This window comes from Amaranthus tricolor, chromosome 9 (assembly GCF_026212465.1).
Source record: "Amaranthus tricolor cultivar Red isolate AtriRed21 chromosome 9, ASM2621246v1, whole genome shotgun sequence".
Taxonomy (NCBI): domain Eukaryota; kingdom Viridiplantae; phylum Streptophyta; class Magnoliopsida; order Caryophyllales; family Amaranthaceae; genus Amaranthus; species Amaranthus tricolor.
This window is the reverse complement of record NC_080055.1, coordinates 22,571,796-22,592,923: the sequence shown is the minus strand read 5'-3', so window position 1 is coordinate 22,592,923 and position 21,128 is coordinate 22,571,796. Positions and strand designations below refer to the sequence as shown.

At 33.1% G+C, this 21,128-nt stretch overlaps 2 protein-coding genes across 4 annotated transcripts; one reads left to right on the top strand and one right to left on the bottom strand.

Moving 5' to 3' along the window:
• Positions 1 to 1,346: 1,346 nt before the first annotated feature.
• Positions 1,347 to 9,539, bottom strand: LOC130823971 (SWR1 complex subunit 2). Of its 3 annotated transcripts, XM_057688822.1 has the most exons (13): positions 9,379 to 9,539; positions 9,034 to 9,175; positions 8,891 to 8,960; positions 8,266 to 8,337; positions 8,130 to 8,173; positions 7,759 to 8,053; positions 6,883 to 6,958; positions 6,659 to 6,778; positions 5,960 to 6,028; positions 5,376 to 5,418; positions 4,918 to 4,983; positions 1,857 to 2,054; positions 1,347 to 1,757 (listed from the first exon to the last, which is right to left on the bottom strand). In XM_057688822.1, exons 2-12 carry the CDS (start codon positions 9,099 to 9,101, stop codon positions 1,865 to 1,867), a joined length of 1,113 nt encoding a protein of 370 aa, XP_057544805.1. In that variant the 5' UTR covers positions 9,102 to 9,175; positions 9,379 to 9,539; the 3' UTR covers positions 1,347 to 1,757; positions 1,857 to 1,864. The 3 variants fall into 3 exon arrangements, with proteins under 3 accessions (XP_057544805.1, XP_057544806.1, XP_057544807.1); XM_057688823.1 differs by lacking the exons at positions 1,347 to 1,757; positions 1,857 to 2,054 and adding an exon at positions 2,061 to 2,328 and having other exon boundaries at positions 9,379 to 9,465; XM_057688824.1 differs by lacking the exons at positions 1,347 to 1,757; positions 1,857 to 2,054; positions 4,918 to 4,983 and adding an exon at positions 5,003 to 5,279.
• Positions 9,540 to 10,809: 1,270 nt separating this feature from the next.
• Positions 10,810 to 20,846, top strand: LOC130824061 (uncharacterized). Its single transcript, XM_057688941.1, has 8 exons — positions 10,810 to 11,146; positions 11,230 to 11,354; positions 11,445 to 11,482; positions 18,539 to 18,649; positions 18,775 to 18,854; positions 19,653 to 19,689; positions 19,880 to 19,921; positions 20,370 to 20,846. Exons 1-8 carry the CDS (start codon positions 10,895 to 10,897, stop codon positions 20,435 to 20,437), a joined length of 753 nt encoding a protein of 250 aa, XP_057544924.1. The 5' UTR covers positions 10,810 to 10,894; the 3' UTR covers positions 20,438 to 20,846.
• Positions 20,847 to 21,128: the final 282 nt, after the last annotated feature.

Below are 21,128 nucleotides of genomic sequence, written 5' to 3'. Positions count from 1 at the left end.
ACCCCATTCCCTTTGATGTTGTTTGGTTCCCATTTTCAATGATTTCCTTTCCCCCATTTCAGTTTTAGGTTTACCCAAATAAGGTAAACCTCATTCCCCACCTCCCCCTTTACTTTCCCATTCCATTCCCTCCCTCATTCAGTAACCCTAACTCCCATTTTTCTCCTTCCTCGCGCCTCCTTCATGTGTTGTACCGCCATTGATGAAAGCTCTTCTCTTCTCCCTCATTCCCATTCCATTCGCCGCGCCTCGTTCATCTTCCTCAACTTCTCTTCTCTTCTTCACGCGTCCTTCCTCAAGCTCTTGCGCCTGCTGCCATTGTTCGAAGCATTCTTCTTCTCAATCTCGATTTTGCTGCCGCCATTCTTCTTCGTGTTCTTGTTGAATCTGTGTTGTACCGCCATTGATGAAAGCCTGCGTTTTTGATTCTTGTTGTAATTTCGTTTCTGTTGCGTTTTTGATTTTTGATTCTTCTTCTCAATCTGTGTTGTACCGCCATTCTTCTTCGTGTTTCTGTTGTTTTTATGACTTATACCACCATTGTTGTAATCTCTGTTAACTTGCATCGTTTTGGATTTTGTAATCCTCTGTACCGCCATTCATCCTAATCTCTGGATTTGTAGGATGAATTGGATTTCTGGGTTGTTCTACATAGATTTCTGTACCGCCATTGATGAACATCGTTTTGTTGTTCGAGTGAATTGAAGTTCTTCGCCATTGTTTTGTTCCTTTTCTGGGTTGCTCCTAATCTCTGTTGAAAGGGAATCAATTAATCCAACTTGAACCAAACAGTCACAAAGGGAATCAATGAGCAGTTCATTCCGTTTCCTGAACACAACCAAACGACTAGGTTAAATTAGGGGAATCCATTCCTTTCTCCTTTATTCCCTTTCCTCATTTCATTCCGATTCCCTTCTGCGAACCAAACGCCCCCTTATTCTTTTTAAAGTAGAGATATAAATTATTTTATAACATAGATAATATAATAATCTAGCAAGTATAATGAACATATGAAAGACAAGAGTGTAACAAATATTATGAAATGGAAAAAGTATTTTATGACCTTTGAATTAATTCTTATTTTTTTACTATATATCGATTACTTTTAATTTGAAATTTATTTCTAACCGATAACGCAATCAAGTGAAATCTTGTTCGATTCATCTCAATATAAAAATTATTAATATTTCATTTATTATTTTAATTAATTAAATTAGAGATTTTTAAATTGTGTGCACGTATTTTTTCTTGTCCTTCTTGGAGGGGACAAGGGTTATGACCTATATGCTACCTTCCTTCTTCCGAACCCTGACTTGGGCGAGATACTGAATTGATGACTCTGACTCTTTAGACGAATATTAAGATTAAGGGTACAAATTTTTAAGATTTTCACATTAATAAAAGTTAATAGATCAAAAACCCTAGTATACAATGATACACAAATATTTTACTATACACCCAGGGGGATTCGATTGTAAATTACGGAGAAACGTTAGCTGTTGGCCTTAGGAATGAAATGGTACTCTGGTGGCGTTTTCACCTGATACATTCAATGAAATGACTGCCAAAAACCGTAACACAAGTTCCTTCACCGACTGGCGACTTGATGGTTGACAAGACTAAAGGTTAGCAGCAACATTTCTGAATCAATGTAGCTTCTGTAGCCTTTGCTCCACAGGACGATTACCTAAGTTTGACGTTAAGCACAATTTGTGGCAACAAGAAGCGACTTTTCCTGCTCAATCTTCCCTATGTCCCTGTGATCAACACAAATCCAATGTAAGACCTAATTTTTCTATGCAACATGGATTTGCTTAATCAAACAAATAACAACCCCATATAAAATGTTTACTTACAGTAGCAGCTAATCTGAAACAAGATTATCAAAATGTAATATTTGGCGATACCGTCTCGAGGCTCGAGTATATGATTGTTCAGTTTGACGTGGGATAAACGATCTCTTCCTCTTGCATAAGAATCCTTGCCCACTAACTGAGTCATATATGTCCCCACTATATATCTTACTTTCAGTGCGGCTATTTTCAGCAGCATAACTGCAATGTAACAGCAGGTCAATCAAAGTAGAATGACTAATGACATCGAAGGTTAAGCTGTCTTGATTTTGCATGCTACATTTGACCAGAGCTTGGTCGAACCATGACTTACACAGATAAATAAATGCATCAAATTAGAGGGCAAGTAGCTATCCTGGAGAAGTAACCAGCCTGAGAAGCTATCTTGGCAACACGAAACCAACAAAGGCCGTAATGATATTCAACCCAAAGTCTGAAACTTGGGCGCAAAGACCAAACAGAAACCACAACAATCCTGATAATCAATGAGGTAGGTACGTCAAAAGCCCTACTACACTCAAGGCGATAAGGAGGGATCTATACGATTCAACTACATAATGCCCATGAACTTACAGTCTTACATACAATCTCAAGCAATGGCAGAAAAAGTAGGGAGCTTCTAATGCAGTCCTAATATAGCAGTGAAAAAAAGACATTTATATATCAAATGATGCACAGGACGGTAACAGTATCCGTCTTATGTCTGTGATTATCTGTTAGTTAGATTCCCATCAATGTAAAAAGCTCAGCAACATCAGGAATTTACCAACAGCATAGAAAGTTACAAGAATTCACTTGTCAAGGCAAGTGTCACTTGAAATATCTATGGAAACAGAAAACTATATACTCTGTCCCATGTTACATTTTCCCCTTTTGGTAGTACCTAAATTTTCGCCTGTCTTATCTTTCGTTACTTTTAACCGCACTGCTCTCTCACCCTATCCACAAGAATACCCCTCTTAACAATAAGGTGAAAGAAGACAAATGGGGTAAGCAAATGAGGATGGAGAAAGTAAATAATTAACCCCATCAGGTCAATGAAAAACAAAGATAGCAAGATAAAAAACTGCTCCTGACCTCTAGTAACGTCCATCTTCCCCTTTTTCAGCAGTCCATTAATAAAGTTAACGTTAATTTCAAAAATAATCGTCCTACCCAACCACTCTCTAACCCTCTCTCCACATTACTTGTAAAATTTTGATAATCCTCCTTTCCCATTGTCTCTCACAATCAGTTTTGGTATACTTTTACACCGAGGCCTTGTTCTCTTTTTCTTAAGCCAATAATATTTAATATATATAAGTTTTAATCAGTAAAAATCAATTCTATAATTATAGTTAATTCAAGAATGCTATTGCATAGAAGAAAATAAAAGAGAATTACTATAAGAAAGTACAACAAAAATCTTTTAAAAAGGTCCAACAGTCGAATTCTAGACGGTGAAAACAAGGAAAAGAAGAGAACAGGCCTAACTACCATCGATAAATCCCCCCACTATATAAGAAATAAGTTGAAGAGAAGGTCTAACTACCATTTATACACTCCCCAAAAAAGTGATCGGCAGAGCCCAAGCGAAACAAGTTTATTTGTAGTAAAGGCTGCTACAAAACATGAGGAAAAGCCCTTTCAAGTTTCTTTAGAATTGTCAACTACACAATTTCTTGACTATCTTGAGTATTGCACTTGCAAGTGGAACAACATAAATTCCAATCCACGAAATCTAGCCTTAAAAGACTTACTATTTACGCTTTTAAAGAATATCATACATTTTTTAAAGGCTCGAGTCCTAGACACTCAATTGATTAGCTTTTAGATGAACAGCTGGAGCAGTCCCTTATTTCCAGCAGTTTCCAAGACTGCAGCTTAATTTCATCCCGCTTTCTGCACCAAAGGCTGCTTTCTTGACAAAAATTCTTTTTGAAAGTTCACCATTCTCCATTTTTAGCATGACCATAAAAGGTTATTGTTGCTTGTATGAGAACTTCTCCCATGTGATAGCTAGCATGCTTAGAAATGGTTTAAATACTAGGTTACATCTGTCTTAGTTGAATATGTTGTACTCTGAGCTTTTGTTCAGTAAAACCTCTATAAAAGGAAATTTAACTCATTAAACTCAAAGTATTGCAGATCAGATAAGTGCAAATAGGTTCACTCGAGCATCAGAGTGATGTTTTCTCATCCTTGAAAAGGATTCTTTTGTAGTGGTGTAAGCACAAAAGGACAAGCTCAACTTTGACCTCTTACCCACATAAATCTTTTTTAATCCTCTTTTCACAAAGAGATTGTGGTTATAACATGTCATTATTCCTCAACTAGCAAATTAATGACTTTTTTTTATCTAGGAGTTACACTTCGACACTTGACTTAGTTGTGTCCACATTCTTAGTTTTATTTTCTGCCTAGCACAAAAGAAAACTAATGTTTTAAATTATGGTCCCATTCCCTAGTGCAAAACAAAGTTGCGCCACCTATAGTTACTGTATCGTAAACATTTTTGAGCTCTCCACAACCGAAATATAGGCCACATTGGCCACAAAATCATCCGCGTTGCGAATTCCATTTCATTGTTGTTAACGTGACTGCAACCGAAACCGTATTTTGCCCTATGGTCACTTCTTGCACTAAGTTACTTGCATTAGTACACCCAAAAATATGTGTGCTAGTCTAGGGTCTCCACAAAGTGACCGCTGAGCAGAAGCCATATAAAATGAATGATCTAATGACAAGAGACCTGCACATGAAATGAAGGGCAAACCTTCCTGCAACTGGAACAGGCATTGGACAATCTAAAAGGAAAAGGACTCTTGTTCAGAAGACAAAATTACACATTGCCTTGTATCAAGAAGAATATCCTTTAAGCTGACGTTTTTCACACAATGGATACCTTTATGCATCCACTTCAACAACATAGAATCGATCATCTCGTATATTTTTGGCAGTGAAGATAGTATCCAAAACTATAGCAAAAGTTAACAAGAAAATAGTAAAGTGCTATTGTGTCACCACTTTTTAAGTAAACGACAAAACCATGAAAATCATATATTGTAAAGATGAGAAGCAATACCGCTCTCGTATTAATTGAAAAGCTTCTTTCGTTGCATATGGCAGCCCCGTCTTTGGATCTTGATACCTAGAATGCATCAAATTTCATGAACTTTATCTGAATAGCTTAGAAAATTAATAACACTAGAAGTAGATGTCCGGTAAATGAAGAATAAGGTATGACTACCCTCTCCTTGAGCCTGCAGGTATTTCTGTAGAAAATTGTTCTATTTTCCTTATGCATGAATATAAGTTCATCTTATCTTATCACATACATTTGTTTTCAAAAGCTTTCTTGATTGACGGTAGTCTAATGGACATTGGAGAAGATTGCTAACTAGAGATACACATTGGTATGGATTCAAAATGCAACAATGGAGTACCCTGTAATAGGAACTGCAGCTCTAAAAAGTTGAAGAATACAAGTCCCACTAACTTCCCAATTATTATCCAAAAAAAAGTAGATTTTGCAGTTCTTACTTTGCAGGGAGTCCAGTGATCACACACATAGCTTGTTGAGGATCTGGAAAAAAAAGGAAAAATCAGAATCAAATAACAATGAAATCAACAAAAAAATGCATGAGAAAGGGTCTCCTTGTGATCTACCAATCATTCAAAAGGCACAAGTTTCAAAGAGTTACACTCGCAAAGACTTTGATACCAACTTCCATCATAGTATGACCAAATAAAATGCATTCAATAACATATAGTCATGATGAACTAGTAAATCAGTTTTTTACAAAACTTAATAGTAACCGGAATAAAACATGAACTATAGAAAACTATCTACAAACAACTATTCCCAATCAATCTCCAAAGCAATCTGATACAAAAATCCAAACACAGAACAAATATGTCTAATCAGACACATAAACTAAATTTGCAAGGCATAATTGTAACTAAAAGGCAACAAATCAGAACGTATAAAATTCAATCAATCCTTCACTCAAAATAAACCTATAATCTTAAGCAGGCTAGCAACCAGGGGACACTAATAAGCATGAATTCAACATCTATAAGATACATAACTCTATAAGAATGATCCAATTATCACCAAAACTTACACGGAACTGATTTTGTAGAGATCTCTGTCTCAAAGGACGCACCATTTCTGAATTCAATATATGACTTACCTGCAAGATGAAACAACCAAATCAATGTTTGATAGATTTAATTCTGATTGTCCTAACTCCTACTTAAAGGCAAGTATGAACATTTGGAGAAAGTTCTAACACCATTACAATATGCAAAGTTCTGTCCTCCATGTAGCCAGTAGTTAGAAGGGTTTTTATGAGCAGTGCTCAAAACTTGATTGATGTTCTTCCAGCTCTAATAAAGACAGACTAGCTTCATTAGAATACTTATGGCTCTAGCTACACTATCCACAATTCTTGCTTAATAGAGATTATATTCCATGAAGATCCAAACCAAGACCATCCTCATTATTACAAAAAGGTAAATTCTTTTCTTCCTAGTTACACTTTTAAATCAAGTGGTTTGAGAAACCACAAACCATGCTTTATGACAAATGAATTGTTGGTTGAACAATCCCTACAATATGTCTTACATTATTGAAACCTTTTGGTAAAGGTGTAGCTCCATTGTCTCTTTCTGTCTTTAAGCCATGAGTAGCCTAATATTTCCTATCCAATATAATCTTTATGAAGCATAAATTCATTGAGTATGTCACTCAACCATTATATTTGTAGCGACACATAAAGTGAAATCAAATCATATGCGGCTAAAAGAGAAGGAATTGCTACCATCCTTGGATGAATATCGAATTTGTGGGCCGGTAAAAATTTCTTTATGCACAATGGCTCTTTTCTTAACTTCCTCTTCCCTAGCTAAAACACGCTCCAAGTTCCTCAAGTTCATGATTTCTGCAATATATTCCATTGGTTATAAAACAAAAAAAAAAAAAAAAAAAAAAAACCATCCACGTACATGCTATGCCTCATTTCAAAAGAAATTGAAAAGAACAAACCTGTCTGAGCAGCTTCCAATAGCATTTCTTCCTGAGTCATTCGCTTCTCTTCACCTTCTTTTTTCCTTTTTATAGGCTGACAATAAATTAAAAAGTAAGCTCCACAATATAGACATTATTGCTTCTTGAACATACACTCTAACATATGCCAATCCAGATATTATGGAACACAAATATTCTCTTATAGCAGTTAATTCATAAGTGAAACTTGATAAAGATGGTAAAGATCCCAATCAAGAAATACAAACATGCTCCCTTATTTAATTATGTCCTCTAGTACAAGAGGAACAGTGCTTTGGTGACAGACACTGCACAGCACGTAAACACCAATTTCTGCCCATCCAGCAGTTCTTATTTTTTCTACCATCAAAACAGTAGCTGCTCAGCATTTCAAATATACAGCAATGCTTAAGTATATCATATAAAGAGGAATCAACCTTTTACTCTTATTAGAGCCAATTTATTGTTCCACCTGAATTGAACTGTTTACAAATGAAAAGTAGTCTGTTATAGGTTGAAGTCCAACTGTATAGCATAAGTCCATGAAAGCACCAAATTATTTTCCCCAAGATGCTAATTATATCCCAGAAAATGATATTGAAGTCTCCAAGATGCATCATTGTAAAAATTGATAACATTACATGATGTAGCTAAACATGGAGACAAAATCAAACAATTCAGTACATTTCACGGGATGGGGAAGAAATGTGATTGACGATTTCATCATAAGTGGCATTGGTTTATCAGGAGCACGACATTAGTATACTTGGACCTTATCAACAAACTGCTACCTATCCATCAAACGATAATGCTTGTAAAAATCGACACCAATACTTCAATGGATACCACTATAGCGAAAATTGGGGAAAGACTGACCTTCATTGTAGCCTGCATTGCAGCGCGGATTGCTTCTCTTTCAGCTTGCCTTACTATAACAGCCGTTCGAGTAGATTTCCTAACACTTTTCTCTCCTTCACCTTCGTCAGCATCCTCATTATTATCTGGGGTGGTGGCTTGTTCGGAAAGCTTGTCTTCATCTGGAGTGTCCACAATCTTTGAATCATCCGTCTTTTCATCCTTTAAAGATTCTTCCAATTTTGAAAGACCCTTCTTTTTCTTCTTAGGTAGTTGCTTCCCTGGATATATTAGTCGCTTCTTCGGCCTTTTCTCCCTGCAAAAGATTCCAACTTCTGGTACTCGGTCATCAACATAGAACAATAACTCGAATTTTAAAGAAGATTACTAACTTTGCATCCAACTCGTTCTCTGCTCCATCATCGGGTTCTGGCTCCTAGTACAAAAAACAGAGAATTTTAGTCATGCTGCAAACATCCACAATGACAAAAAAATTAAAGCGAGGGAGAAAATAACATAAACACTCACGTCTTCGTCAAAATCGCTATCAAACTCGTCCGCAATCTCTGGCTCTGCTTCATATTCATTGTCATTCTCTTCCTGATAAAAAAGCACATATTTACGTGGAAACACCAATTCATACTTTTTCAATACACGGTCTGACCAGCAACTTCGCCTGCTTTCTCAATCTTAATATACAGGTTTTAGAGTTTTTTACAAAGTGATTAACTTCAACCATCAGACTATTGACGTTAAATATAGCAACCAAACAAAAATCATTATGTAAGACATCATGAGAACTCGTCTCCAGCTTAATAAAGGCAATATTTGACAAAATAGGCCAAATTTTTAGTTGTTTAAGACTCAAATTATAATGGACTATATTAGAACGAGTCATTTAATCATATGCATTATTTATTTGTGCCGGCACATAATGTTAGCTACCAAGGTCAATCATATGCGCTTTGTTACTATTCACAATGTTAACGTACCCCGCCTATGAGGGTGGCATTCATGGCAGTAGGGTAACGGAATTTGACAAATATACATAGACAAAGCGTAATTAAGTGGCAGCAATTCTCATGAAAACAAAAATTTAAATAAAGATACCAGTAATGTAGCAAAACCCAAAAGCAAAATAAGAAAAAATTACATCTTGAAGAGCATCTTGATTCCAAAAGGCTTCATCTTCTTCAATCTCTTCATCAAGAAATTTATTCATTCTGGTGAAAATTAAACATACATAAATTTCAAGAAATTTCAACATTTGAAGCATAAAAGAAAATGGGTATTCACCTTTTTCCTCGAGTAGCTCGAGAAGTACGATCAAGAAAGACAATAGGTTCTTCATTTGAAGGTTCCATGATTTATGAAGAAATTGAAACCCTTTTGATTGTCGGGCGAATTGATATCAACAATCAAGAAGCTCTAACTCGACCTAATCGACCAATATAGCAGAATGTAAGAGGAATTAGAGGCTACACTATGTGAATTGATAACACAGAATGAAACAAACCGAAGACAACGTAACAGAAATTGAAACAGAAATATAGAAAAACAGAGAGGAAAACAAGTATAATTCTCACAATCAAAGCAAGAAATTTTCAGATTTTCAAGCAAAAAACAAGGAGAGAAATGGACCTTCTAGTTAAAGCAGTGGATTTTCTCCGCTTGATGACTTAGGGTGAGTGAAGGCGTTTTCGTTTAACTATGTCTGTGAGGTTTTGAGCAGACGTTTTGTTCAAAATGAGAGGGGAAGCCTAATACACGACCGGTCCAGATCGTTTCACGGTGAGACGACGTTAAAACAAAAAATTTATGCGTTAAAAGTCTTAATTATTGAACTATTTAATCTAAATATGAAACATGTCTTAATGAGTCCATCTCATACAAATAGTAGTATTTATGAATTGTGAATAGACGACGTCAAGTTTGGTTGATTTGATTTTTAATTGATTTTTATCATTTAAAATAAAATTTTACCAATTAAATATGATGTTTACTAATTTATATTGATTGTAAATGGTTTTTTCTGATTAAAATTAATTTTTACTTAAAATTAATTTTCACGATAAAATATCTTTTAACTATGAGGGAGTATTAACTTACAATACTTTAATAGAGTAGTTTTATCTAACCACAATATAAGCAATTCCTATAAACATCCTCAAACATTACAAATTCAAATTGTATGAAGCAATTCGTTATAGTTTGATTGAAATGTTTTGTACATATAATAATAGTGGATGACATGTTATGAAGAATTTTTCTATATGCATGGTATTGCAATCATATAATTTGAATGTGCAAATATTTAAGGGTGTTAAGTTAAAAGGTTTAAACATGATTATGATTAGTTATTATTGTATATGGATTATGGAGTTGTTGCTAATTCATTTGGGTTTATTGAGATAGTTTAACACATCTCATAAAGATAATTTAACCCCATAATTTTATTTTTGAATACCCTACCTTAGCAAAACTTCAATGTAATTAATCAATTAGATTAGCCTAGAAACAAGAAGAAAATCAAAATTAAAATTATTTTTGGGCGAAAAATTCAGCTTTAAATTGAACAAGTAAATTAGAAATGTAATAAATTGTCATTTTTATAACCTTAATTTTGGTTTGTAAACGAATTTGTGAAAAAATAATGCAATTGAGAAGAATAAACTAATTATAATTTACGTTGATGAAGTGTGATTAAGCTTGGGATATTCGAGCATCCTTCTATGTCTTCTTCGATGTAGAAGAAAGTGAAGCAGCAAGTAAAGGTGTGAAACAATAAAGGAGAGTGAGTTAAGCACAAAAGGAGTAAATGTGAGTGATAAAGCACTAACGGAGCATATTAGTTAATTTCTTTTAAAAAAATTAAAATAAAAAATTTATTGTCTTAACGGTTAAAGAAACAAAGAGATGCTGATGGAAAAATGAGATTAAATTTTATATTTTTAAAATTTATTACAAATTCGTGTTATTATAAAAAATTAGTAAAAAATTATATTACTCATGATAATTTTTCCAAAATAAAATTAGACCGACCTATTAACGTATATTTCACAACGGTGTCACCCAACATTTTGTGATAGTTGTAAATTAAACTTCCAAAAATAGGGGCAATTGAATCAAAAAGGGGAGCCAAACCAAAAGGAAAAAAATGTGGAGTGTAGTAAGCAGAAGCTCAGTGACTCTCCCCTCTTGCCTAACTTCTGTCAACATATTTTCATCGATTCCCAGTCCCACTCTCAAGCTTCTTCGCATGGCTTCTTCAAGACCAGCTGCTTCCTCCTCTTCTCAACACATCCCCAGTAACAACAATAACAATAACAATAACAACCCAGATAAAGATTATGCTTCTGTTTCTCCTTCTTCTGCCATCGAATTCCTCACTCTATGTCAGAATCTTAAGGTATTGCTTTTTCTTTTCCCCCAATTTTTCCATTGAATGTCAATTTTTAGTTGATTTTTGTTTGGTTGAAATTGTGGTACTAGACAACGAAAAGGGCAGGGTGGGTGAAGAGAGAAGTTCAAAACCCAGAATCCATTTCTGATCATATGTATCGTATGGGGTTAATGGCTCTTATTTTTTCTGACATTCCTGGTGTTAATCGTGACAAGTATGTATTTTGTTATCTGGGATCTTTTCTTATCTGGGTAATGTGTTGGTGTAATTTGATAATGGAATTGTTCATTCTTTAATTTTTTAGGTGTGTGAAGATGGCGATTGTCCACGATATTGCTGAAGGTAAGAGGCTTTTGTTTGCATTTTTACAATTTCAAATTAAGTTTGCTGATAAGTGTTAAATCTTTGGACTTCGTTGAGTAATTTGCACAATTTTTGTTTGAATTAAGGGATTCTTGAATAATAGTTACTTCTTGATTCAGAAAGGGTAAGGTTCTTTTTACTAATTTAGTTTTGTGTAATCGATTATTGGTACCATGTAGCTAAATTTGTGGTGGAGATGGGTTAGAATAAGAACCTGAGGACGATTAGAACAATCAAGAGTTAGGGTGGCTTCTTCAGATAGTGAATTGGGATATGGTAATATAAGACTCTAAATTGAAATATGTAGAAGTGTTGTGAGTATTATGGAATAGTTGAATTTCGTTGATTAGAATTAAATTAAGCAAGAATGTGTTAGGGTCACAAAGAAGATTTTTGAAACAGTCGTATTATTAGAAGATTTCATTAGTCGTTTTTAGCGCCTAATTATTCTTATATATTTGTTCATTACTAATTATAATTTAATTAGTGCTGGTAGTAATTTGAAAAATCTCTACAATGATTAGAAACTTGTTAATTCGTAACGTGATTACGAATCGTAACAAGTAACGTAAACTTTGGAGGTAAAACTTAAAGTTGAGCAACTACTCATAACAGTTCGAAAAATTTTTTTATTATTACCCAAGCATATTATGTAATCATGATGGGAGTAAATTAAATATTCACACATATATAAGTGATTTTTAAACATGAAGTACAAGTTACATAGCTTGTTATATGTACAACAATTTTTACCCAAACCTTAAACTATCTTAGATAAACCTTTCCTACACTATAATAGATCAAATGATGGACAAAAATCACCAAAAAACAACCCCAACCAGCCATGCTAAAGCTGTCCTACTCCCCCTTATAGCCCTTTGTATACTTACATACACAAGCTAAAAACTCTACCCAAGAACCCCTTTTGTTCTAGCCAAAGCTTGTGCATCATTATAAGTATGCAAGAGGCAAATATTTGAAGCAAAAACACTCTATTTTCTGAATAATTATTCAGCCATAAACCCCAACACATTACTCCCAAGTTCATCCATGAACAAACATTAGAATCCTTCAAACATTCAATAACTAAAACACTTTCTTTTCTCATCAAATCTTCTTCAAAAACCCATCTAAAACTTCTGAAAATTTATGTTTATAAACTCAAATCTCCCATAAAAATAATCTTCATCTTAAGAGCTTTCCATAGACACCAAACTTGAAGAAATCCACCAAGTATAGAGTAAGTTATGTTCATTTCTTTATTCCACTAGTTTTTGTTAAAACTTGTTCATGTAAAATATATTTTTTACATGAATCTTTTTATAAACTAAGATCATTATAAAATAAATATTTTATCTCTAAACTAAGAAAATCATCACTTATAAATCTATAAAAATCAGCCATAATAAAAAGTAAAAAGATGTATTTCCACAAACATATAAATTTTGTTACTTAAAGGATTCAAATAAAATTATGGGACTTAACTAAGTATGTTGCTCAACATAATAAGTATACTCCAAATATATTAAAATCATCACAAGTATTAGTCTAACAACTCTAACTTGGAAAAATTAAGTGCATGTTAGAAATCCAAAATTATTATTGATTTTTGGATGAGTACAATATGTTTAGTTGAAGAGTTGGAGTTGAGACTTGAAGGGCAAGGACCCGAAGTTAGAACCGCTTCTAAGAACGCGTAGGAGCTTACGGAATAATTATATAGGCTTGGAGTCGAGGTATGTCACATGGGGTGATTTTTAAAGGATTTAAGAACAAGTTGGGAAAGTTTGTGTATAAACTTTTTTTTTTAAAAAAAAAAAAATTCCCAAAGAGAAGTTCTTAAATCTTGAAAAATGATATCAAAATGATAAATTTGAGTATGGAATAATTTATTACATGTATTATTATTGTGGGCATCATGCATGTTGATTTTATAAATTATTGTATGTTTAAAGACATGTTTAACACTACTTTGTGAAAGTTATTGTGATGGAAATGATTATATGAATTTGAAATATTTGAAATTCATTTTAAAAGAAATTTCCAGTTTCTATATGTTAAGAAAATTTCTTGGATACTTTTTGTTGAGATTATTCGTTAAATTGATATTTTAATGGATTTTAAGGTGTTAAATACTCTTATTATAAAACATGGTATTAGATGAACTCTTCATCATCAAACATAATTAATAAAAACATATTATAATGTCTCCAACAAGATTTGGCCAAAATATATTTAGTTTGAAATTTTTTTTTTTATTTTTTGAATAATCGTTAAATTGTTTAACGGTAAATTGTAAAATGGTAAAATATAAAATAATTACCAAATAAAGACATATGGATTTGAAATTTTTATCACATACTCATATGGACAGTAGGTAAAATTGGTAAAAGTTTGGGAAGGTTTCGTTGACATTTAAGGACCTTAATAATTTTTACTCGGTTATTAATAATCGGTAAGTTTGAAAACGGTAAAATATAAAATAAATATTAAATGACATCTTTTGGACATGAAAATTTTATAAGACACTTATATAAACAGTAGATACATGTTCAAAAATTTATATGGATTTTCGTGACCATATATGGACTTAAATAAATTTTATTCGGTTTATTGGTAAAATAACAATATTAATTATTAAAAATACCCCACATGATTTTTAATGGTTATTTAAAATTTTATACCCCTTAAAATAGCTTCTGGAATATCATATAATTTTTATAATATTTTATTCGAACTAAAATAATTTTAAACCTATTTTATTATATTTATCGATAAAATATCTATACAAAATAATAAAACATAATACATGAGTTTTATAAGTTCAAATAGCCTAATAAACATATTATATGACTTCTGGAACTTTGGTATAATTTTATAAAATAAATTATTAATTATTTACTAATTTATCAAATTAATAGACAATGTTTATTTATTAAAAAGTGTAATATTGTTAATTAAAGTTGGGTAAAAATAGACCTATATAAAAAAAATTTATAATTATATTAATAACCTACTGCCTCATAGTATAAATTAAGTTTAAATTAGATGGTTTATAAATTTTACGGATTTAAAACACCATTTAAATAACGGTAAATACCCAAATTGTCAAAAGTAATTGTAAGATCGTTATAAATTCGCATAACCAATTATAATCTGATGGGAAAACCTTAAATTCATTTTAAATAAGGTATTATAATGACTTGATTAATTTGTGCCTTGTTGGAGAATTAATATATACTTTGTAAATCAATTATCGATTTTATTACCGGCAAAACTATCTCGTATTTAAGAAAATAGTGTTTTATGAAATCTTCTGTTGTAATGATTTTATAGACTTATGAATCATATTCTAGTTATTTTGAATGAATTTCAAAACCCTTTTAAGTTATATTTACTTTAAGAAGGATTGAAACGAAACATTTTAGTGGTTTTCTTAAAAAAATATCGTATTGAACTTTAATTACTTTTTGTTACGATGCATTTCCATACATGCTAGTGATGCCCCAATATAATATAAAGGTTATGTTTAATGATATGATTATGCTAAGCATGTTTTACCCATGTGGGAAATATTATGATTTGATTTTGCTAAGTCGCAAATAAAGTGTGTTTTGCTATGTGCAAATAAAAGATGTTTATCATATTGAAAAAGTTAATATTTTTGACTTTCAAATGCTATTAAAATTACAAGATATATATTATGTACAAAAAAATGTTTTAGCCTAAATGGCGAGTACATGTGCCACAACAAATGTTGTGTGCATGATTAAACGGCTCACTAATGCTGAGCGCGTATTGTTCACAATACCATTGTGTTACACTTGCCGGACATGTCGCGGACGGTAGACCGACTACCAAACGAGTCACAGGATGACTCACAGAGTACCCATGTAAACTTATGATATGAGTTTGAAATTGATTTGGATCTATTGAGATCTTATGATTTATGATGAAAAATGAGAATTTGAAGTGACTATAGAGCCATTGAACTGGATTTGAATCGTAATATGATTTATCAAATAAAAAAGCATATTTCAAAATGAATTTATGCAAAAAAAAAAAAGATTCTAATAACTTGTTTGACGGACATCAGTGTGTTTATACTCAGCCTTTTTGCTGAAACTATGCTTTGTATGTTTTTCCAATGGTTTTGTTTTTAGAGTAAACCCCTATGGCACCTCGACGGAGAATGGATATGCGAGGGGAAGTTGAACCCGAGTTGGAGTATGACTCCCCTTTTGTTTAGATCTCCTTATTGTATTTGAGAGACTATTAGTTTAGATTTAGACTAATTTAAGGATGTAATTTGAACTTTGGACTTATTTCGATTTGGTTGTAATTTTCCTATATTTTGGACAGTTAAGACTTCCGTTATGTTGCTTGGATATTGGTTTGACCTTTAAGTAACCCCTTAATTGTGTTGGCAAAAGTAAGCTTCCGCTTGATTAATATTAAATTTCAGTTAGTACTTGCCTTCATAATTCGAGGTGGTTACAATTTTGCATTACATCATTGTGGTGGACCCTTTCTCAAACCCTCACTCTGGACACTTTGTGGTGAAATCTTAATTTTCAAACCCTCATTACTTGCACCATCTTGAGGAAGTTTTAGGGAATTCTAATTTGCTTTTGGGATGGTCGAAATTCTTAAGCTTTAGATGACTCTTGGGCTATTTAACTTGTTGGACCTTCTTTAGCTTCTTGTTGAACTTGGACTTTCGTGACTTGAAGCCTTCTCCTCTGAAATTATTCATGGACTTCAACCTCTAGCCCATTCATGTGCCTCTTCTTGATTCAACTTAAGATGAGTTGGACTTTCTAGCTTGAATTAAATTGTAACCTCAAAACTTTAACCTAACATAAAATAGACTAATTAATGAATATCTAAGATAGTTGACTCATATTTCATCAATGGAACCCTAAAGACTGGAACTCCATTGGAGCAAAGCAAGAGTTTCAAGATTGAATCAAGTACATTGGAACAATGGTAAATAATGTTACTAAGTCTTTTATTTTTTTTCTTTTGAGTACATGTGCACTACTTAATTTCTTTGTCTCTTTTTTTTTTTTTTTTTGCTGTTTTCAAAACTTTGTTGTATTGCAATCTGAATAAACCTCTTGATTAGCTGTGAGTTGTCAACTCTTCAAGGATAAGAGCCCATATAACTACGTATATACGGATCTATTTAGGAATTAGGATACCCTCAATGTCCCTACTTTTAGTAGCTGTTGCTCATTAGAGTATGTGTAAATGATAATATTTATATAAATTTACAATGAAACTAGATGTATTTTTAGGGTACCATAATCATTGCCTTAATTGTACTTCCAATTCCCCATCATAGTAAGAAAGTGTTGCGAGGGTGAGAGTATAATGGGCAATGGATTGAAATAGAAAAGGTATATCAATAATAATGCGGATTTCACGTCAAGTTGTTATACAAATAATTATTTTTGTGAAGCTAACACTGCTCAAAAGCAAATGCCTCATTGAAATCAACTCCAGGTTTCCGAGCATAGCCTTTAACCATTAGCCTTGCTTTGTGTTTTTGAAGTTTTCCATCTTGACCTACTTTTGTTTTATAGACCCATTTCAAACCAGTAATGGCTTTACCTTCTGGGCAATTAATTGTCAATAAGTTCCCATGTATTGTTTTTTATCAATCACATAAATCTCTTCATGTATTGCTTTTATCCAAACATCTTCATTTGATGCGTCCTTAAAGTTTGAAGGTTTTGATGCAAATAAAGCAAATGTAGCTATGCCATTTTCTCTTGCTAGCAAACAATCATTGTCATTTAGATAAGATGGTCTCTTTTGCACTTTTTTTGTTTAATTCAATGATATTTCTTATGTTCGTCCATTCGAAACATAATGTGGAGATCCCTTTGAATTATATATCACATCATTTATTGTTGTTGACGCTGAGCCACCAGAGTTACTATCTTCGTCTGGAATAGGAACATTTAATTGTGCTTGAAGTAAAAACTATACATAACTGGAGATTTTGGAAGTCTTTTGTTGTTAAATTATGGGAAATATAAGATGCAAATTTGTATGAAACTTGGTTTATTGACCTTTCAGATATTGATAAGTACTTCTCATCAAATTATCTTTTTATTTGTTTCAAAACTTTGTTGTGCTGCCGTCTAAAACGACCTCTTGATTAATTTTCATTTTTTAACAGTTTAAGGATAGTGTGAAGTGTCTATTCTTTATGGAGCCAAATATTTATAGCTTCGTTTCATTTTATAATAGACTAGTAAATAACCTATTCAATCATTTGCACTTCTTATGTGAAGTTGCACATAACGTTTACTATTAAGGGTCGATAAGAAACAACCTAATTGTTTTTACAAAGATAAGGTTGGGTACATTTAACCTACATACCCTTTCTAAGTGAGTCATTTAACGACATTGGGGTAATTGAATGTTGTAATTGAAACATTAGAAAGTTAATTTCATCCCCTGCAAAAATTCTCATCTTAAATTTGAATACGGATTGAAAGATGCATTCTTATCCTTATCACTATTATACTACCCTACAGTTTTCTTTTCCTAATGCAAGAGAAATTTCTGGTTGTATCAACTTAGCTTCGATGACTGAAAGTATTCAACATTAGTACCCAAGTCCAAGTAACATGGGTTGATACCGACATATTTTTAAAGTTTACTTGGTGAACAGAGATATAGGATGCAATTCACTGAAGGAGATATGATTAAAAAACCTATCAGATGCATTCATGCATAGATAAGAACTTTTAATCAACTGGGGTTGGCTTGTAATATACTACCTTAATTTAAGCGTATTTGTGTAAGAACAAGTAGAACCTAAAGCCTATATCCTATCAAATCGGTTTGGCTGCTTGAACAAATAATTTATTAGATGTGGGTGAATGCTGTTATATTCTTAATAATCAAGGAATGACGATACTTAACTATTTTCCTTGACCTCTTCCTATCTTTAATTATATTGTTGCTATTTATCCTCAAATCTGAAAGATGTTCTTATTATCTGCTTTCTCTTTGCAGCAATTGTTGGTGATATTACACCTTCTGATGGGATTTCCAAGGAGGAAAAGAGTCGCAGAGAAAGGGAAGCAATTGACCATATGTGCAACGTCCTTGGTGGAGGTTCAAGAGGTTACCTCCTTGCCTTACTAGCTTGCTAGCTAATTGTTCACTTCTCCATATACCATGGAAGAGGAAAAGGAAAACTCCAAAGAGCATGGATATATATAACCCTTTTCTTAACCTACAATTTGCAGCCCAAGAAATATATGATTTGTGGATGGAATATGAAGAAGGCTCATCACCGGAAGCTAAGCTTGTGAAGGATTTTGACAAGGTGTGTTAATAGTTCTACACTTTTTCGTTATCTTCTTTTAAAAATTAAAATGATTTCAATGTTGCAATATCGTCGTATATACCATTTCATTGGTAACTTGTATTTTCTAATACAATGCATAGTACTTCGGCCCACTCAATTATCTAGAGTATTTTGCAACTAATGTAGCAAATTGAATGAGAAGGACGGAGACATGTAGTGTAAATATCTCTTGTTTGAGGCTTGTATTAATTAGGCCATCTTAAAAATTAAAATGACTCTTTTGACTAGATGTGCTCATTCAGGTCATTTCGTTGATTTCAGGTTAGGTATTTTGGGTTTGTTTGAAATCGGGTTTTGTGTCCATATTGTATGTATATAATTGTAAATAATTTTTGAAGTCGGGTTCGTTTACAACGTTGGGTAAGATTCGGGTCTTGGGACATTGTTGCTTTATATCTTGTGTTTTTACGGCCCGTTTGGTTAGTGGTATTAAATGGTGGTAATGGGAATGATTTATAGTGTAAAATTTCATCAAAAGTTCCATATCATTCCCATGTTAATGAAACTTTGATCACAAAAAACTTTTTTTGTTTACAAATTTCCATTACCACCTAATACCACCTCTTCCACTGGTAATGCATTGAAATGAATTTTATGAAGAAAATGAGATGATTAAGTTGGACAAGCATGGCGATCAAGATAGCCAAGATATTTTTCAACCAAAATTACACTAGTTTTTCATTCCCATTACCACTGTTTATTACCACCTGCCAAACGGGCCGTTAATGTACTTTTTATCTTCTCTATTTTCAACAGGTTGAGATGATACTTCAAGCATCAGAATACGAAAAAGGTGAGGCTGTCAACAAACATAATTCCATTTATATTCATCTAGAGTATGTAGTATAAGTTAAAGAGCTAGTTAAGATTGTAAGGATGTCAAAGTTGCTTATGGTTATTTCTTTTAGCTAGCATACTACTTCATTCGTGTGTCGAAATGAAAAATGATGTTCAACTACCCGTTCTTTTTTATCTTTGCACAGAACAAGGGAAGGATCTGGAGGAATTCTTTGAATCTACTGCTGGTAAACTTCTCTTACTGATACGACCTTGTTCTTTTGCACTTTTTATAGTATTGTGGTAGTCTTTGTTACTTGGACTCGGGTACTGATGTCGGATACTGGTACGTGTCCAAGTGTCGGATACGTCTAAATATTCAATTTTACGCCTAAAATAAAGTGTCTAAGTGATACCAATGTCCGAGCATCAAGGATCTGTCATGGGTACGTGAAACTAAATAAAGAGTCCAAGTAACATAAGCGGTAGTTTATCCTTTCTTATTATGTTTGTCGCCTATTATAATCTCAAATCACAAACATGCTCTTTAGTACCGTTCTATTTGATTTGTTGTCGTTTTAAGTTTTATATATAGTGATCCGTAAAGGTTATCCAGATTCCAGCGTTACCTAATTTATCGACCATCATATGAATTCAAATTTAATCTTTAGTTTGATCATTATAACTTGCATGCAGGTAAATTTCAGACCGACATAGGCAAAGCATGGGCATTAGAAATAGCATCAAGAAGACAAAAGCGCTAATTACACAGCAGCATCTTTTTCGGCCTGCTTTAAGCTTTTGCTTGGCAACATCTCGAAGCTTTTGCGTTGTTGGTCAATCGCTTTTACATTTACTAGAACTAATTGATAGAAAACCCCATCTACATGGTTTAGCTTTCGGTAGATGTTATGCCTTCCCCTTTGTATCCTGAAAACCTATTTGAGGCTCTTTATCAAATGAGCTATTTCGGTTTAATACTTAGATTGGAGTAGGAACCCTCGAAAAGATATCGTCCATGTTTTTCTGGTTATTCAAGTAGATTTTCGAAGATGATAAAATGTTCTACTAACTGATTTGAGACTTTAAGCTACAAATTAGTCACAAATCAAGCAAATGTTGTTGTCTCAAAGAAGCGAAGAGGAAAGCTGTTATGTATGTGAAGGCGGTTGATCTGGCTGTGTTTATTCTGTGGCTTGTTCAGGCGGGGAATGTGTTGGGTCCTGCAAACGAGGAGCTTCGGGATCTGAAGGCGTTGGACCCAATCACGTAGGATCAATTGCCATGTTTGAATCATCGTTTGATCCTGGCGTCGGGTCAGCATATGTTCGGGTCTATTCTTGAGGAGGTTGTTGCTCCTCGCGTCTTTGACTTGTGTTTATAGTGTTTGCTTATAGTGTCTCCTTGAGTTTGACACATTTTCTATATTCGTCTGTTTCTTTGATTTTAAATTAT

What these genes read in the sequence shown, in the direction of transcription:
- LOC130823971 (XM_057688822.1), bottom strand. Translation starts at nt 9,101, where the DNA reads ATGGAACCTTCAAATGAAGAACCTATTGTCTTTCTTGATCGTACTTCT. An exon ending in ATCAAGATGCTCTTCAAGAT is followed by an intron (nt 8,338 to 8,890) that starts GTAATTTTTTCT and finishes CTTTTTTATCAG; the next exon opens with GAAGAGAATGACAATGAATA. An exon ending in ATTGGAAGCTGCTCAGACAG is followed by an intron (nt 6,779 to 6,882) that starts GTTTGTTCTTTT and finishes AATATATTGCAG; the next exon opens with AAATCATGAACTTGAGGAAC.
- LOC130824061 (XM_057688941.1), top strand. Translation starts at nt 10,895, where the DNA reads ATGTGGAGTGTAGTAAGCAGAAGCTCAGTGACTCTCCCCTCTTGCCTA. An exon ending in CCTGGTGTTAATCGTGACAA is followed by an intron (nt 11,355 to 11,444) that starts GTATGTATTTTG and finishes TTAATTTTTTAG; the next exon opens with GTGTGTGAAGATGGCGATTG. An exon ending in TTGTGAAGGATTTTGACAAG is followed by an intron (nt 18,855 to 19,652) that starts GTGTGTTAATAG and finishes TATTTTCAACAG; the next exon opens with GTTGAGATGATACTTCAAGC.